Raw genomic sequence first — 18,606 nt, 5'->3', positions numbered from 1 at the left:
CCAAGGTCTAACAAGATTGTGTGTTTTGTTTGTAGCTGTGCCACATTGACTGTCAGGCGGAGGGGGGAATCCCATCCTACTCGCTGTCTCTCATGGTCATATTCTTCCTGCAACAAAGAGCGAAGCCCGTCCTTCCCGTTTATCTAGGACACTGGGTAAGAGCTGGTGTGTTGGTGAACCTGGAACAGGATTATAACTTCATGTTTGTTCTTATTCCATGAGTTGTACATAGTTTTGAGTAGTTCAGTAGGTTTTTATGTATGTATATATGAATGTAATAAAATGAAGTGATAATCTAAATATGAAACTAAAACCAACAGTAGGTGGAGGCACGTTACTGTTTTAATAAGTGAGTCATTGAACCCTATCATACACTCAGTGAAATACGATGGCATGTGCAACATTTGTTTTCCTAGTTCCTTAATTGGCTTTTAAAGAGAATGGGAGATGAGACTCTGATTGGTTTATTGCATTTTACGCCCGAGACACCCATGACTCCTAAAGAGACTAGGGACAACCCTTTTGGACCTTGTGCATGGTGCCCTGAACGGTTATTCCTTCGATAAACTAGCAAAAGTGGATTCAGACACGCCCTAATACACCTGCAGCATGCACTCGGTTCATTCAAATAGGGCCCATTGAGTCATTCACTTAAACGATTCATTCAAATTAATGATTCATTTAGAAAAAAAGCAAGTAACCATCTTTATGAATGAGTCACTGAATCAATGGCTCACTCGATTTGTTAAAATCCACAGATTCATTCGGTAACAGACACAACACTTCTATTCTGGCTTTGTAACCTTTTATTAGTGGCAAAACTAAGCAAAAACAGACAATATTAATATTGTGTTTAAAATGTAGTGAACCTCAAACTAAAGTAAATCTCCATAAATGTGAACTATATTCTCTGGTCAGATCAAGGGCTTCGACGTGAAGCGTGTGGATGAGTTTCACCTGACAGGGATGGAGTCGGGCACATTCGTGGGTTGGGAGCACAGACCCGCTCCTGCTGGAGAGGGCCGCGTGGACGGCAAAGCCAAACCTGAAACAAAAACCCACGCAGAGAAGAAGGAGAAGAAGAGCGAGTACGCTAAGGGCAAGGTAACCATTTCACTAATATGCATGACTGTATTAAAGGAACCCTGAGGAAAGTATTACAGTGTTTTACAGTCTCTACGACACATTTCTCAAGCTTTTTAGAACTTCACACAATTATCCTAACCACCTTTCAGCTTGGTACAGCATTATTTTACCATTGAACATGCACTTATACTACCAAACAACTTCATACATGTCTCAAATATACTTATTATATTTGCTATTACACTTTACAATAAGGTTTCAATAACCTCTGGTTAACATGAAGCAATAATGAACTTCACTTTTACAGCATTTATTAATCTAAGTTAATGTTAATTTCAACATTTACAAATGCATTATTAAAATCAAAAGTTGTGTTTGTTAACATTAGTTAATAGACTGTGAACTAAGATCAACAAACAATGTTGATTTTTGTGAAAGCTGTATTTTTATTACATAATTACATCAAGATTAACAAATACAGTAACTCATGGATTGCTCAGTGTTAGTTCATGTTAGTTAAAACAGCACTGGGCAACTTTTGCTCTCAGGGTCCCCCTACATTTGTGAAAAAATAATTTCCTCAACTACTGTCGTAAGCTGTCATCCTACAACAGGGGATGCCATCGCACGTGCATTTGTTGACATGACAACCCTGATATCCCTGAACTAGTAATGCGCGGGTCATCTCATAACCGGGTTGTAAAAATATATACAGTGGTGCGGGGCGGGCTAAATAACTTCATAAAAGCGTCCCTGCAGGTTGGTGCAGCACTAACAGTTCCCCTGAACACTGCAGGAGGAGTTCACATGCAGGTGTTCTTCTGGCGGCGCGTGTGAAATGTCTTCATCGCAGGTACAGTCAGTGGCATATGCTTCAGCATGTCATATGAATATAATTTCATGGGTTTTATTTTTTTCAAACGCCAAATAATCGCGATGCTTACGTTTACAAGCCAGCGTCATTATAGTAGTCTATTGGTTATCGTTTTACAGAATCTATATGATACTTCAGTTCAATGTTTGAGTGGTAGGTAATCACCATAACAAGCATGACAGTATCGGTCGGGCGCGCCTCCTTCAGCTCACGCCGACGAGCAAACGCTGGTCACATGTTGATCCTCGTCCTGCCTTTAATCACATCACTTTTTCGTTTCCTCTTATTGCTTTCCTCCAACAAAACCTTTTCTTTCTTATGTGTCTGTGCTGCTTCGGACATGACTATATTATCCGACGAACAAAGTTGGGCTCGCACGTCCGAATGTAAGGAAGTGTGGGTGTTGGTGGAAGTGACGTATTTGCCGTAAAGCAGTCGAATTTTGTAGTTCTTTTTGTTCTCGGGTTACTACCCGAAACCCGAAGTTTAAAAGTACGATTAAAAACGATACAGACCCCATCAGGCTATGGCAGACGTGTCATTCAACCTATTGTAAGTCGATTTATCATCACAAGAGTCTTGAAAATATATTATGAAGGTTGAAAAGTTACCTAGTGCTGATTTAATACATTAATGTTAACAAATGAGATCTTATTATAAAGTGTTATCAATATTACTGTAGAAATGTAGTAAAAATGTAGTAAACTCTTGAACTTAAGTTTAACAGTTTTTAAGAAGTATGTAAATGTGCAAATTTGGCCTGTAGGTACATAGTTACGGCAATGGTTGTTTGAGTGAGAAAGCAGTTCATGTAATTTGAAAGAAGCAGTCATTGAATGCATTTTGTGCCAAAGCAGTATCAATGGTTCCATTCAAAGTTGCAAATGTAACAAGATTTGGATATCACTTAATTATGTATTGCGCAATAAATAAATAAACTAATGAATTTAATCCATTTTGGAATAAGGCTGTAACATAAAATGTGGTATAAGTGAAGTGCTGTGAATAATTTCCAGATGCGCTGTATGTGCAAAACTGAAATATTACATAATTCATTTGCAGCATTTCCATCCCATGTGCTCAAGAGAACAAAACTGTCACTTACAGGGAAACTGATGCAACATATCCGTAATAAAAATGGAAGTTTCTGCAATCAGGGAAGAAACTGTGGCTCTTTTTTCCTAAATCAAAAATGTGTCTCAGAGCGCAGATAAACAATAAACACTTTCATGTTACTTTGTATTCAGATGCTGGTGTTTGAAAACACAACGATGCGAGACTTTTATTTTAAACAACTATTTTAAACCTCGGCTAAAATCTGACGTCTTTGGTCGTTAGTTTGACATGTTCACCGTAGGGGTGACCCCGAATAGTCGAAGATTCGATGCATCGATATGCAGAGCCTGATTCGACCACCGATCTCTCGGTCGAATCTTCGCGGGTGTTATGAAACGAGGATCATACCATTTTGGCAATATGGGGGTGCTCAATATTTTAAAGACGTGTCGCGGCGCTGAGCTGAGCTGAGCATCGGTGTGCGACCCCTTTAAGGTCGCTGAGCTTCGCACCGCGCCTTTAAAATTAGAACACGTTCAATGAGTGTACACACACCGGCGGCAGCATTCAGCGCCTGTCCGCGGCCACTCAGAAAGTTGTTTAATATCCTGCTGCACCACAGAGCGCTTTCGTGCAGCTCATCTGTCAGTCAATTCAAAATTGAGCTCGCGTGTATATAATGTGCGCGTCAGGTGGCGGTGTGAGTGAGATTCTGAGGCGCGCAGGGCTGAGCTTCGCGTCCTTCACCCGCTTTAGCCACAATCGGCTTCAGAACGTGCATATAAACGCACTCAAAGTGTTCTTTTCCTCTCTAGGCAGGTATTTTTTTAGGTTTATTTATCAAAATGTTCTTTTATATATTTGTGTGATGTTCTGTATTTCGATCGCGGCTTTAACATGTTATGAGAAAACGGTTTATTAATGTTTATCCACCACATTACCTTTTAGGCTATTTAAACCTAAATAAGAAAGCCATTGTCAGTTCGTCTGTCAGTTGGCAGGCAGTTTTGGTCGCTTTATTAAAAGTTGTTAAATAAAATAAAAATAGTTTTACCCTTCTGCTGACAGTGTCGTGCCCCTCCCAACCCATTCACACACACATAGATGATTCGACTATCAGTCGACCATAGAGAGATTCGACAATTCTGATTCGAATGTTTAAATCAGTAATTCTTAAAGTATGGTCCGCAGACCACTAGTGGTCCGCCATCGGCCCCTAGTGGTCCGCGAAAAGATGACCTAAACTAGCCAAGTGTTTATAAAATCGTCACTTATTTAAGTAGATTTTTAATGTACTTGCGAAACACTTCTTGCCATTCTGTTTTAATAACGTAAAAATGGATCTTAAATCCCCAGATCTATTAGTTTTGTAATGTAATAGTTTTTGTTTCATGTGTAAAATCCCAGTAATTTCAGTGATATTGGACATTAATGGCCCTTTCACACCGGACGCGTAACGAAAAAGCGAAACGAATAAGCGAATATTTCGCATGCGAATACTTCGCGTCAAAGCCATTCACATCTGCACCACAGAGCGCTTTCGTACAGAATTTGCAACGTTTCAGAGCTCCAACATTCCAAAACATTCGCCGCGTCAGCTGAGAAAACACGGACAGTGAAGATGAGCCTTTCATTTTATTTAAAAGACGGTTTCGGGTGCAACCTAGTCTTGAAGGACAGAGAGTCTGAAGGGGAGTATGCTAATCATGTATAGGAGCTAAATCTTTATCATGGCCGGTTCTGCACGTAGTACTTTCTAAAGTCTGTGGGACAATTTAAGGATCTCATCCCGAGACAGCAGCGCATCTGACGAGACAAACCGCGCTCTTCAGGAACCAATCCATCCGGTCTGTTTCACAATGTAAACATTTAAGTGCCACAGACATACTGATGGCAACACATTCACTTTCCATAATCGCGGACATAAGGTTAAAAAAAAAATGATATATAAAAGGTTAACTTAGGTTATTGCTGTCTGTAAACACAGTAGTAAACACAGCTGCAGATGCACAGCTTTGACTTGACCTACAGCTGTAATCTCATGAGATATGCCATACCTGTCAATGGTTAATGTTGAGTGAATAGCTCATGACGTCAACTTGACATTTCGTCACCTTTGTTTCCTTGTATGTGATTGGTTGAAGCCGTTTTTGATGCCGCTAGAGTAAAAAATAAAAATCGAAACTGAAACGAAAAAAATAAATGCCGTTTTTTTTCCGCCGCAGCACATTCGCGTTCGGTGTGGAAGCGCTCATTACACAAACAGCTGACCAAAAAATAAAACCATCGTGCTAATTATTCTTTATTATTATTATTATTAATAATAATTGCAGTTTTTTTTCTTCCACATGTGCAGTTTGTTGTTCATATTAAGCTTAAACTCATTTCACATTTACTTTTTCAAATTAAATAAAAATGTATATAATCATTTCTCATCATATCATTGCATTTGTGTTTGAATAATTAGTTTTTGACTTGAAACAGTTGCATATTAAACTTAAATTTAGCTTATCCTTCCTATTTTGTTGGTTTTTGGGGGCGTGTTAGAGTGGGATTCTGTAGGTGGTCCTCAGAAAATGTTTTGGAAGATATAGTGGTCCTTGGGCTGAAAAAGTTTGAGAAACACTGGTCTAAATCCTTAGTCGAGGACAGCCCTAGTTCACCGGCAGCCGATTAATGAGCGCTGCGATCAAATTTTACCTCAGATGAAATTCTAGCAGTGTCAGAAGATCTGGCACGCAATCCTGCAGTGTGACTTCTCCTACGACGACAGTCAAATATCTCGTTTCTTCAAGACAAACTATGACCAAAACGAGAGCTAGAGATTTCTTTGTAGCCGTCATTTCAGTCCCGCGTGTAATGCAGGTCACTGTCGACGAGTTTTCTTGCGCGCGTCCGTTTTTAGCGCGCCTTCACTATCGTGCTGTCTGACAATAATGCTGACTGAGATCTTACAGTGTGACATGGCTTACATCGGGGATCATGTTCGTACAGTCTGACAAGGGACATTCGCAAAGGATTTTGAAAAATCGCACAGTGTGCAGGACCCATAAGGGCGTTTTCACACCTGAAAGTCTGCACCAAGGTCCGAACCAAAGCTCGTGTTTTGATATATTGTATCCATTTGGTTCGTTTTGGTTTGCTTTCACATTGCAGTTGTGCAAGCGCACTAAAGAACTTCACATGACGCACTTGCGTCCTGTCGTGGGCTGCATCTTCACATTGATTGGTTTTTTAGCGGACATGCGTCTGACATCAGTGTGTTTTCAATTCAGCGGGTAACTTTGACAAGAATGAAAGAAACAGACGCATAATGTTGCCGATACTGTTAATATTATGGCATTACTATCTGCAGCACCAACTATTCTCAAGGCAAATTCACCAAATGAACGTCCTCGTTGTGCAAACATTTTATCGGCGACGACCGGAAAGGAGGAGAAGACCACGCTTTTTAGCCAAACAATGCATTTTGTTTTATAGTTATGTTTAAATATTATAATGTTATTTTTTAATTTCATCTTGGCTATATTGATTATGAAACGCTCACAGATGTGCAATATATGTCAAAGACATCGGGTCAGAAATGATTTTGACCACTTCATTAAATTTTGTTTTGTAGAAAGCTTTGTATAAATTGTATCTTAATTTTTAATAAATCTTTCATCATTTGCCTGAATTTAATAAATAAGCTTTAATAAATAATATAGCAGACAAACCGTGACGGAGCGATCATTTGCGTTGCACATGAACTGGAGCGGTCTCATAAATATACCGAAACTCAGTATATTGGCTCTCAGCATATCTCACAGACATGAGAAATATATATATATATAGCTCGAAAATAAATAGTCAAGCAAAGCACATTTACGCGAGCTGACTGAGCGGTTCTGTTTAAAATGCTGCGCGCTCCATCACTGCATGTGCTGTGAGTTTGATCTGTGTTTTTTCACTAATCCTACCACCAAACTTCCTGTAAATGGTCTGAAAGTCTGAACTATACAGAAAATGCTTTTACACAAGAAACGAACCGGACCTTTGTTCAGTTTGGTCCGGACTGAGACTACCTCTTTTTGTCGGACCAAATTTCGTTAGTTTGGTCCGGACCGTGGTCCGAGGGAGGTTTCACACCTGTAATTTTGGTTCATACCAAACTGAAAAGTCCGAAAATCCGGACCAAACTAGGTAGGTGTGAAAGCACCCTAAGTCACATGAGGTTTTCATGTTGTGCATCAAGGGGTTCATTCAGTAAACCATCATAGCTTATGCACATGACTACTTATCGGATTAAAATGTATCTGCCTCAATTGAGCTCTTTTTTTTTTATGCACAATTTTTTTTTAGTGTTTATTCCGTCCAGTTTTTTTTTAAATGCTATTTCGAAACGTGCATAAAATAGATGGAGGACAACAGACTGCTGTTGAAAAAGTGACCCAAGCACTGAGAAGTTGGTCTCAGCGTTTGTAAAAGAAGAACTGAAAAAGTGTAATGTGTGTTTTGTTTGTAGGTTCGTTTGACGCTGCAGGAGCCGGTGAGCGCGTCTCTGGGGCAGCTGTGGCTGGAGCTCCTGCGCTTTTACACGCTGGAGTTTGCGCTGGAGGAGCACATCATCAGTATCCGTCTGAGAGAGCTGCTGACACGAGATCTCAAGCACTGGCCTCGCCGCAGACTCGCCATCGAGGGTAGGCACTGAGATCTTTTAGATCATGTATGTGTGTGTGTGTGTATATATATGTATGTGTCTCAATATAATATTAAACCATTCAGTACGGCGTTCATGGTTTAATACGCACTTGTGAATTTATTTATTTTTTGTTGTTGTTGTTTTTGCATTTAATTTGCATTTCTATTTCTCTCAGTTTGAAATATGTGAGTCTACGCTCTGATATAAGCAAATATACAGTGCCTTGTGAAAGTATCCAGCCCCCTTGAAATTTGCGACCTTTTGCCACATTTCAGGCTTCAAACATAAAGATATGAAACTGTAATTTTTTGTGAAGAATCAACAACAAGTGGGACACAATCATGAAGTGGAACGAAATTTATTGGATATTTCAAACTTTTTTAACAAATCAAAAACTGAAAAATTGGACATGCAAAATTTTTCGGCCCCCTTAAGTTAATACTTTGTAGCGCCACCTTTTGCTGCGATTACAGCTGTAAGTCGCTTGGGGTATGTCTCCATCAGTTTTGCACATCGAGAGACTGAAATTTTTGCCCGTTCCTCCTTGCAGAACAGCTCGAGCTCAGTGAGGTTGGATGGAGAACATTTGTGAACAGCTGTGTTGCTTTTACGCCAAACATAACGTTTTGCATTGTTGACAAAAAGTTCAGTTTTGGTTTCATCTGACCAGAGCACCTTCTTCCACATGTTTGGTGTCTCCCAGGTGGCTTGTGGCAAACTTTAAACAACACTTTTTATGGATATCTTTAAGAAATGGCTTTCTTCTTGCCACTCTTCCATTAAGGCCAGATTTGTGCAGTGTGCGACTGATTGTTGTCCTATGGACAGAGTCTCCCACCTCAGCTGTAGATCTCTGCAGTTCATCAGAGTGATCATGGGCCTCTTGGCTGCATCTCTGATCAGTCTTCTCCTTGTATGAGCTGAAAGTTTAGAGGGACGGCCAGGTCTTGGTAGATTTGCAGTGGTCCGATACTCCGTCCATTTCAATATTATCGCTTGCACAGTGCTCCTTGGGATGTTTAAAGCTTGGGAAATCTTTTTGTATCCAAATCCAGCTTTAAACTTCTCCACAACAGTATCTCGGACCTGCCTGGTGTGTTCCTTGTTCTTCATGATGCTCTCTGCACTTTAAACGGACCTCTGAGACTATCACAGTGCAGGTGCATTTATACGGAGACTTGATTACACACAGGTGGATTCTATTTATCATCATTAGTCATTTAGGTCAACATTGGATCATTCAGAGATCCTCACTGAACTTCTGGAGAGAGTTTGCTGCACTGAAAGTAAAGGGGCCGAATAATTTTGCACACCCAATTTTTCAGTTTTTGATTTGTTAAAAAAGTTTGAAATATCCAATAAATTTCATTCCACTTCATGATTGTGTCCCACTTGTAGTATTCTTCACAAAAACTTTGCTGGTTAAAGATTTCATTGGCGTGCTTAAGCACTGTTTTACATGCGCTGAGCACGCACTAGGGGTGTCCCCGACTAAGGATTTACACATTCGAATCAGAATTTTCGAATCTCTCTATGGTCAACCGATAGTCGAATCATCTATGTGTGTGTAAACAATAGACCGGAAAAAAATAAACGCTATAAACAGGTTGGGAAGGGCAGGACACTAGTCAGCAGGAGGCTAAGACTGTTTTTATTTGACTTTACACGGCACACAGCCACCACTTTTAATAAAGTGATCATAACTAGGCTACGCTACACATTCGTAAATTAACCATTCTCTCATTACATTTATAGGCCGCGATCGAAACACAGAACATCACACAAATATATAAAAGAACATTTTGATAAATAAACCTAAAAAAAATACCTGCCTAGAGAGGAAAAGAACACTTTGAGTGCGTTTATATGCACGTTCTTAAGCCGATTGTGCCTAAAGGGGGTCGCACACCGGACTGAAGCACAGCGCCGTGTCTCAGGATCTCACACCAGGCAGACGTGAACATTATATACGCGCGAGCTCAAGTTTGAATCGACTTCTGACAGAAGAGCTGCACGATGAGTGTATCTTGTAGCACAGGGTGAAATCAGTATGTACATTCACGATTTGAGGAAAATATACATTTAATCACCGCGAACAGGCGTCGAATGCCGCCGTCTGTGTATATGTGTTCGAATTTTAAATGCGCGGCGTGTCCGGTGCGAAGCTCAGTGCCCTTAAAGGGGCGATCGTTCAGCACCACGACACGTCTTTATAACACTAAGATTGAGCACCCCCATATTGCCAAAATGGTATAATCCTCGTGTCATAACACCCGCGAAGATTCAACCATGAGATCAGTGGTTGAATCCGGTCCTGCATATCGATGCATCGAATCTATGCAAGAAGAATGCAAGAAGTAGTCTTACTGCGCTAATACTGTCAAAAACACACAAGGTTAACATACATAAACACGTGTCTGTATATGAGATGCGAGCAGGTTGTGAACTCTTGTCCTTAAAGGGACAGTTCACCTCTAAAATTATGTTAAAAAAACAACAAAAGACAAAGAGAAAATCACTCACTGCTCTTGAATTATAAAAAAAAACTTTAATACAGTAGCTTTTAATCAATGTGTATTGTATATTGAAGACTATGTATTTTTAATTTAGCCTACGTTTATTCATTCAATTTCATACTTAAATGCTACTGTACATCTCTGAGCTGCCACTGTAAATCAATCAATCAATCAACTTTATTTATATAGCGCTTTTACAATCACGATTGTGTCAAAGCAGCTTCACAGTGTCAAACAGGATAATATTGCGACAAAATTAGATTTGGCTGTACAGTCGTACTGGAGAAAACAGTGATGTTATCAGCTTATTTTAATTTATCATATAGCGACAATGTTGGCAGATCAGTATTTAAGTTTATAGAATTAAATAAGACCTAATTCATACATTTTATTTGTATAATAAGTTGAATAGCTTAGATCATAATTTTAGTGTCCCCAACTGAGCAAGCCAAGCCAAAGGCGACAGTGGCAAGGAACCAAAACTCCATCAGGGCATGATGGAGAAAAATAAACCTTGAGAGAAACCAGACTCAGTCGGGGTGCCAGTTCTCCTCTGGCCTATTAACACACCATGTATGATTATTATTCTGGCAACCTTACAGGTCAGAAATCATATTAGATTGGAATATTCAAAATTTCATGGTATCACGGAAGAGACGGATTTATTTAGGATGGGGCGTCGATTACAGAAGAGTATGAATACAAGAAAGATCGGAATTATTGCGCCGAAGACGGGTTTTTGAGCATGTCGTGCCAGTGAGGAAAATTCGGAGGAGACACCATTTGACACGGCTCAGCAGACACTCCAGGATGCGTTGGTCATGTCCAGGCAGGTCCACCATCCGATCCGGACAGGGCCCAGATCCGGGATAAAAAGAGAGACTAACATTAGCGTAGATGCCACTCTTTTTATGATGTAACGAGTACATCAGGTGTTATGGGAAGTGTTCCCGGTTCCGGCTGACCTAGTTAATGCAGCCTAACAATCAGTCAATTGATCTGAATAATGAAAGTTAAAAATGTTCTATGTGTATGCCATAGTAAAGAGATGTGTTTTTAGTCTAGATTTAAACTGACAGAGTGTGTCTGCTTCCCGAACAATGCTAGGAAGACTATTCCACAGTTTAGGAGCTAAATAGGAAAATGATCGACCGCCTGCAGTTGATTTAGATATTCTTGGTATTATCAACTGGCCAGAGTTTTGAGACCGCAATAGACGTGATGGAGTATAATGTGTTAAGAGCTCGCTTATATAAATCTTTATATATATATACAGAGGTGGGTAGTAACGAATTACATTTACTTCGTTACATTTACTTGAGTACATTTTTTGGGTAACTTGTACTTTTAGAGTATATTTAAAAATGGGTACTTTTACTTTTACTCAAGTACATTTCTTGTGAAAAAACTGTACTTTTACTTCGTTACATTCGGTGGCGTTCCTCCGCTACTGTCAATGGTGATAATTAATTATATATTTTAAAATAAGTTATGACTTGTTCGCAAGTCTCGCGAAACGTTGGAGAGGCTGCTTCGCGAGAGGTGGATACGCATCACCCGCATAAAATTAGCGCGCGTTTAGTCAGAACATGATGGCCGAAGCAGAGGGAGATGTGTGTGAGCGGCAGATCACCCGTACGTGGCCTCAAGTTCAGCCTGTTTTCAGTCCAAGATGTCAAAAAGAACAGTTTCATAATTTAATGCATGCTGTGTGCACCAATATGAACTGACATCTCAGCATAATTCCAGCTCCAACCTGAGAAAGCAGTGGTAAGTGTAACAATGATGCCTATATTTGAACACTATTAATGGTAATTTGGTAACTATGGGCACTTTTCCTTTATTGTAATACTATTTCACACACTGTCCGAATGTTTTCCTCATATGCGCTCTTGTGCAAGCATTGACAAATCGTTTGAATCCTCCGAACACACGTCCCCAAACAAACGTTCACATCTGCACATTTACATATCTTTTTTTTCTCATAAAACGAGCAACCTCATTGGCAAAATGTACCTGTGGCAATGTTTTTGCAAACCACAAAATACATACCAATTCACACTGCAGAAATTCCAACAGAAATGAACACTATAGGCAGAAAAACTGCATTTTTTTAGTCTATGGTTTGTAAACTAAAACATTTTGAATTTTGCGTCACAGCTCCATGTTCTGCTTTTCTGATTCACCAGATTTGCTCGATAGCTCAGCTGATACAGATTTGTATTTGCAATGCGAAAAGCTTGAGAACGAACCCCATGAAGAACGAGTCATGATAAAAGAGCTCAAAGACGAGTTCTAAACACAAGCTAAAAATACATGGACACAATTTTATTTTTGTCACATTTGCTTTTGTTAACACTTTCGGGTAGGTTTAGTGTGGGTGTACGTTAAAAACACAACGTAACAAAACATGTCAGATTCACGCAAATCTGTTCTGGAAAAAAATAAGCTTTTAGCGCCACCCAGTGGACATTTCACTTTGAAACTGTCGCAATATGTACGTATTGGTACATATTTTGTGGTTTGCATAAACGTTGCCATAGGTACTGATGGATCAGGCTAAAAACGAAACAAATTGAATAGCCTAATGTGACATCTTGCATTTATACACATATCCGGACAGACAACAGTCTACATTTAAAAATGGGACTCTATTTTTAAGAATGCATATACTTATAAAAATATAAGAACAAAGTATGTTTTAAAAAGAGCTGTGGTTAGCCCAGCACACCATTAATTTACACTGTTTAACCATTAAACACACACACACACACACACACACATATATATATATACAGAGGTGGGTAGTAACGAATTACATTTACTTCGTTACATTTACTTGAGTACATTTTTTGGGTAACTTGTACTTTTAGAGTATATTTAAAAATGGGTACTTTTACTTTTACTCAAGTACATTTCTTGTGAAAAAACTGTACTTTTACTTCGTTACATTCGGTGGCGTTCCTCCGCTACTGTCAATGGTGATAATTAATTATATATTTTAAAATAAGTTATGACTTGTTCGCAAGTCTCGCGAAACGTTGGAGAGGCTGCTTCGCGAGAGGTGGATACGCATCACCCGCATAAAATTAGCGCGCGTTTAGTCAGAACATGATGGCCGAAGCAGAGGGAGATGTGTGTGAGCGGCAGATCACCCGTACGTGGCCTCAAGTTCAGCCTGTTTTCAGTCCAAGATGTCAAAAAGAACAGTTTCATAATTTAATGCATGCTGTGTGCACCAATATGAACTGACATCTCAGCATAATTCCAGCTCCAACCTGAGAAAGCAGTGGTAAGTGTAACAATGATGCCTATATTTGAACACTATTAATGGTAATTTGGTAACTATGGGCACTTTTCCTTTATTGTAATACTATTTCACACACTGTCCGAATGTTTTCCTCATATGCGCTCTTGTGCAAGCATTGACAAATCGTTTGAATCCTCCGAACACACGTCCCCAAACAAACGTTCACATCTGCACATTTACATATCTTTTTTTTCTCATAAAACGAGCAACCTCATTGGCAAAATGTACCTGTGGCAATGTTTTTGCAAACCACAAAATACATACCAATTCACACTGCAGAAATTCCAACAGAAATGAACACTATAGGCAGAAAAACTGCATTTTTTTAGTCTATGGTTTGTAAACTAAAACATTTTGAATTTTGCGTCACAGCTCCATGTTCTGCTTTTCTGATTCACCAGATTTGCTCGATAGCTCAGCTGATACAGATTTGTATTTGCAATGCGAAAAGCTTGAGAACGAACCCCATGAAGAACGAGTCATGATAAAAGAGCTCAAAGACGAGTTCTAAACACAAGCTAAAAATACATGGACACAATTTTATTTTTGTCACATTTGCTTTTGTTAACACTTTCGGGTAGGTTTAGTGTGGGTGTACGTTAAAAACACAACGTAACAAAACATGTCAGATTCACGCAAATCTGTTCTGGAAAAAAATAAGCTTTTAGCGCCACCCAGTGGACATTTCACTTTGAAACTGTCGCAATATGTACGTATTGGTACATATTTTGTGGTTTGCATAAACGTTGCCATAGGTACTGATGGATCAGGCTAAAAACGAAACAAATTGAATAGCCTAATGTGACATCTTGCATTTATACACATATCCGGACAGACAACAGTCTACATTTAAAAATGGGACTCTATTTTTAAGAATGCATATACTTATAAAAATATAAGAACAAAGTATGTTTTAAAAAGAGCTGTGGTTAGCCCAGCACACCATTAATTTACACTGTTTAACCATTAAACACACACACACACACACACACACATATATATATATATATATATATATATATATATATATATATATATATATATATATATATATATATATATATATATATATATATATATATACACATATATATATATATATATATATATATATATATATATATATATATATATATATATATATATATATATATATATATATATATACACACATATATATATATATATGTATATGTGTATATATATATATGTATATGTGTATATATATATGGAGGTGTGTGAAAGCTCTCTAAGTAGTCTGAAATTCAGGGTTTTTGGATCTTATCAATCAGATCGAAAGTAACTAGTAACTAAGTACTTGAGTAGTTTTTTCATCTAATACTTTTTTACTCTTACTCAAGTAACTATTACAATTGTTACTTTTACTTTTACTTGAGTAAATATTTCCGTAAGTACTTGTACTTTTACTTGAGTAAAGATTTTGGCTACTCTACCCACCTCTGTATATATATAAATGTCAACTCCTAATTGCCACAGATATGCCCATCGCAGATGAGCTTCTGAGTATCAGCAAGCCGATGCGCAAACTGCCGCAAATGAAAACAGCACAGTATTTTACTATTACTTCTATTTTTTTGTGCACTTTTTTTCTGTTTGTCCCATTAAGATGCATATAAAAATAATGAGCAACAGCTGCAGTATGAAAGCACTTTTAAATGTTGAGATGTTGGCTGTTCCAGATCCGTTTGCATTGAAGAGGAACGTGGCTCGCAGTCTGAACAGTCAGATGGTGTTTGAGTACATCCAGGAGCGTTTCCGCATGGCCTACAAGTACTTTGCCTGTCCTCAGAGCAGGAACGGCGTGAACGCCAGCCGCAGCTTACTGAGGAAGAAATCCCGAAGCCACGGCAGAGTGCGCTCGCGTGGACACAACGACAGCCTGGAGAGGAGCGCCGAGGAGGACGGAGACAGCAGTGATGATGAGGAAGAGAGGGATGTAGAGGAAGAGGAGAGCCTGAGAGCAGGGTTCAATGAGCTCCTGCTGAGTGATGGTGGGATGGACGTTTCCCGGGATCTCCTCACAGCTGTGTCTCCTTCCGTCCTGAACGGCCTGCTGATGGACAGTGATGATGAGGAGGAGGAGGATAAAGATCAAGAGATGGAGGTACAGGACAGTATCGCTCCAGAAGACATGCACTACATCTTCGACAGGATGATCTTCACGGGAGGAAAGGTAATTGCGCGGGATACGGTTGAGCTGCATGATTTATTGTTAAAATATTGTGATTGTGATTCAAACGCCTAAACAACCTTATTCCAGGGTTTGTGCTTAAAGTGCTTGAATTGGACTTTTTGAAATTAAAGTCCTGTAATACCGTTGAAAACAGCCATATTTGTGAAAAGTGCTTGAATTATTTAAAGGAACTATATGTAAGAAATATATTTCAATGAATCATAAAAAAATGGCCCTGATATGTCACTAGACATGTCAAATACTTATATCACTGACAACAGTAGTCCGGCCAGGATATTGTCATTTAAAAGTTGTTGTTGCAGCCCTCAACTGATGTTGACATGTGTTTTGGCCTGATGCTCCGCCCTCCACCTATCGACCAATCACGAAGTCAGTAGTGTTTCGGCATCCGGGTTGACAGATCTGCTCTAGTTACCACAGCTGCAGATCTGCAAACATTCCTGCTGATCCTGCTGCCTATCTGGCAACCTCGGGTTGGGGTAGGGGGGGAGGGGATACACCGCTCTACAGTCATTTGAAAGGGATTGCAGTACCAGTTTTGGCCACAATCTTACATGCACTTCCTTTAAAGGTGCACTATGCAACTTTCCGTCCACTGGAGGGCGCCTATTCTAAACAAAAGCGTAGTTTGATGACGCCAAGTTTGAGTGCAGTCTTCACCTCACAGCCGGTGGGAAATAGGACTCGGGCAGAAATCATGTTCATGGATGCGGTTATTAACATTACGGTAGTGTAAAGCAGAGCAGGACCGAGTGTTGTGGAGCTGAGCACGGCCGCTGAAACGATTGTTAAATAAACATCCGCCTCGCGAACACCGGGACTTTTATTATGACGGGACGGGACACCGTCGTCGGGCGCCTGCACTATTTCCGCGATTCCGGTTATGATTATAAGGTAAAGCTCTGTTTATCATATTAGATACATTTGAGTGTGTTTAAAATGATGTTATGACGTTCCTCTGTGCGTTCGCTCGGCGCTGCTCTGACATGTTCACACTGCTAAGAGAAAAGCGCTTCTACAGAATAAAGCTGAGGGTAACGAAGAAATGACGCGATTGACAGGCGACTCGCTCAAACGCTATGCTGAAACGTCACGGTCCTTAGTTAAAATAGCAATTTTCTCACAATTTACAAATAGTTGGAAGCATTTGGGATATTTTTAAGTACTCAACTGCACAAAATATATAACACTGGCCTAGTGGTTATTGGATATAACAGCTGGTGTGTGGTGGGCGTTCTGGCGCAATATGGCTGCCGTCGCATCATCCAGGTGGGTGCTGCACATTGGTGGTGGTTGAGGAGATTTCCACCTATATGTAAAGCGCTTTGAGTGCCCAGAAAAGCGCTATATAAATGTAATGAATTATTATTATTATTATTATTATTATTATTATTATATTTTACTGCAAAAATACTACATAGTGCAACTTTAAAAACAATATATCTGAAATTTGTGTTTTTGATTTTATTGACACAATAATTTTTTCACATTAGATAAATGCTGCAATCTGATATAGAGCTATTTCACGATATGATATGAGTGTGATATTGCTCATAAATATCATAGACTGTAAAAAAAAATATATGTCTGTGAGGTCACCTGTAGGTTTCTGAAAAGAGTATTTGAAGCCTCAAAACCGGGCCGTTGCCACTCCTTGATAACAGAAAATGGGCAAAGAGGCGGGACATGGGCGGAGCTGAGGTGGCAGCAGACAAACGTCTATCCACCTGTCACTTGAAGTGGCCACGCCCTTAATTATGCGAACTTTAAGGCTTTAAATAATGTAAATGAATGTTATGATTTGATGATCAAAAAACATAAATAAAAGTATTAATTTCTTTTATAAATATTGTGCTAACCCCCAAACCTTTAAACAGTGGTGAGAATTAAAGGCAACTTTGCTGATCCAGAAATGAAGAATCTTTTGTGGTTTTTCCATCCAGCCACCAACGGTCGTGTGCAGCATCTGCAAGCGAGACGGCCACCTTAAAGACGATTGCCCTGAAGACTTCAAGAAGATCGAGCTGAATCCTCTGCCGCCCATGACCGAGCACTTCAGAGAAATCCTGGACGGACTCTGCATGCTGTGTTACCGTGAGCGCCACACTTTACCATCATCTGTGTTTAATATCCAACGCACCAGCAGCTCGGGTGCATTTGTGCTGAAGGTTCAAATGTGATGTTTTTGTGTTTGTAGGTGAGCTGTCGCCATCTCTCGGAGAGCAGCAGAAGCGTGAGCAGATTCTGGCCAGCCTAGAGCACTTCATTAGGAAAGAGTACAACGGTGCGAATGCATTTTCATATGGAATCACGCCAGGGTCATCACAAAAAAACACGCAGTAGCAAAATAGCTTTGTTAACTTTGTTTCCAGGATTTTCAGAAACAGAAGTTGTCATAGTTGGGTGGAGCCTAATGCAAATATAATTACCTCTAGTAGCAAAATAAAAATTCCTTCTAGTAGCAAAATAAAAATTCCCAAAACTGTTCAAAAGAACACAATATTAGAGAAATTGTGGCACTCAAGATGTCAAGAAAGTGTTAAAAAGCTTTTATTTTGTAATTTAATGCAATGGTAATATGGTAATTTAATGCTTAAAGGGGTACTTCAGCGTTGGAAAGATGAATCTGTATTTAAACTGGGTCATTAAAGGACAACTCCGGTGAGAAATGAACCTAGGGGTAATTAACAGATGGTTACCGAGTAGATCGTTCTCTGGGATGCGTTTTCTTGAAAATCGAATGTAAAGAGTTTTATCTTTAAAAACAGATTAGCTTATAATGCTTGTCTATGGGGCACAGGGTAGACACAGGGTGGTAAAATTAAATTGCTAGTTAATACCACTAACAAGGCTCAAAACAGCCCCACA

The 18,606-nt window shown here is 39.4% G+C and overlaps 1 protein-coding gene across 2 annotated transcripts in view; it reads left to right on the top strand.

Moving 5' to 3' along the window:
• Positions 1–18,606, top strand: part of tut4 (terminal uridylyl transferase 4) — a 63,630-nt gene that overhangs the window by 18,404 nt on the left and 26,620 nt on the right. For both annotated transcript variants that reach the window (XR_010905286.1, XM_067445532.1), the window contains exons 10-15: positions 36–155; positions 919–1,104; positions 7,521–7,695; positions 15,224–15,717; positions 17,682–17,832; positions 17,936–18,022. Coding sequence is in view for 1 of the 2 variants with exons in the window: in XM_067445532.1 (XP_067301633.1) it covers positions 36–155; positions 919–1,104; positions 7,521–7,695; positions 15,224–15,717; positions 17,682–17,832; positions 17,936–18,022 (1,213 nt within the window). In the remaining variant the exon portion in view is untranslated. The remainder of the gene's footprint in view (positions 1–35; positions 156–918; positions 1,105–7,520; positions 7,696–15,223; positions 15,718–17,681; positions 17,833–17,935; positions 18,023–18,606) is intronic.

Source organism: Pseudorasbora parva, chromosome 6 (genome assembly GCF_024679245.1).
Source record: "Pseudorasbora parva isolate DD20220531a chromosome 6, ASM2467924v1, whole genome shotgun sequence".
Lineage (NCBI taxonomy): Eukaryota > Metazoa > Chordata > Actinopteri > Cypriniformes > Gobionidae > Pseudorasbora > Pseudorasbora parva.
This window is presented reverse-complemented; position numbering and strand designations above follow the sequence as displayed.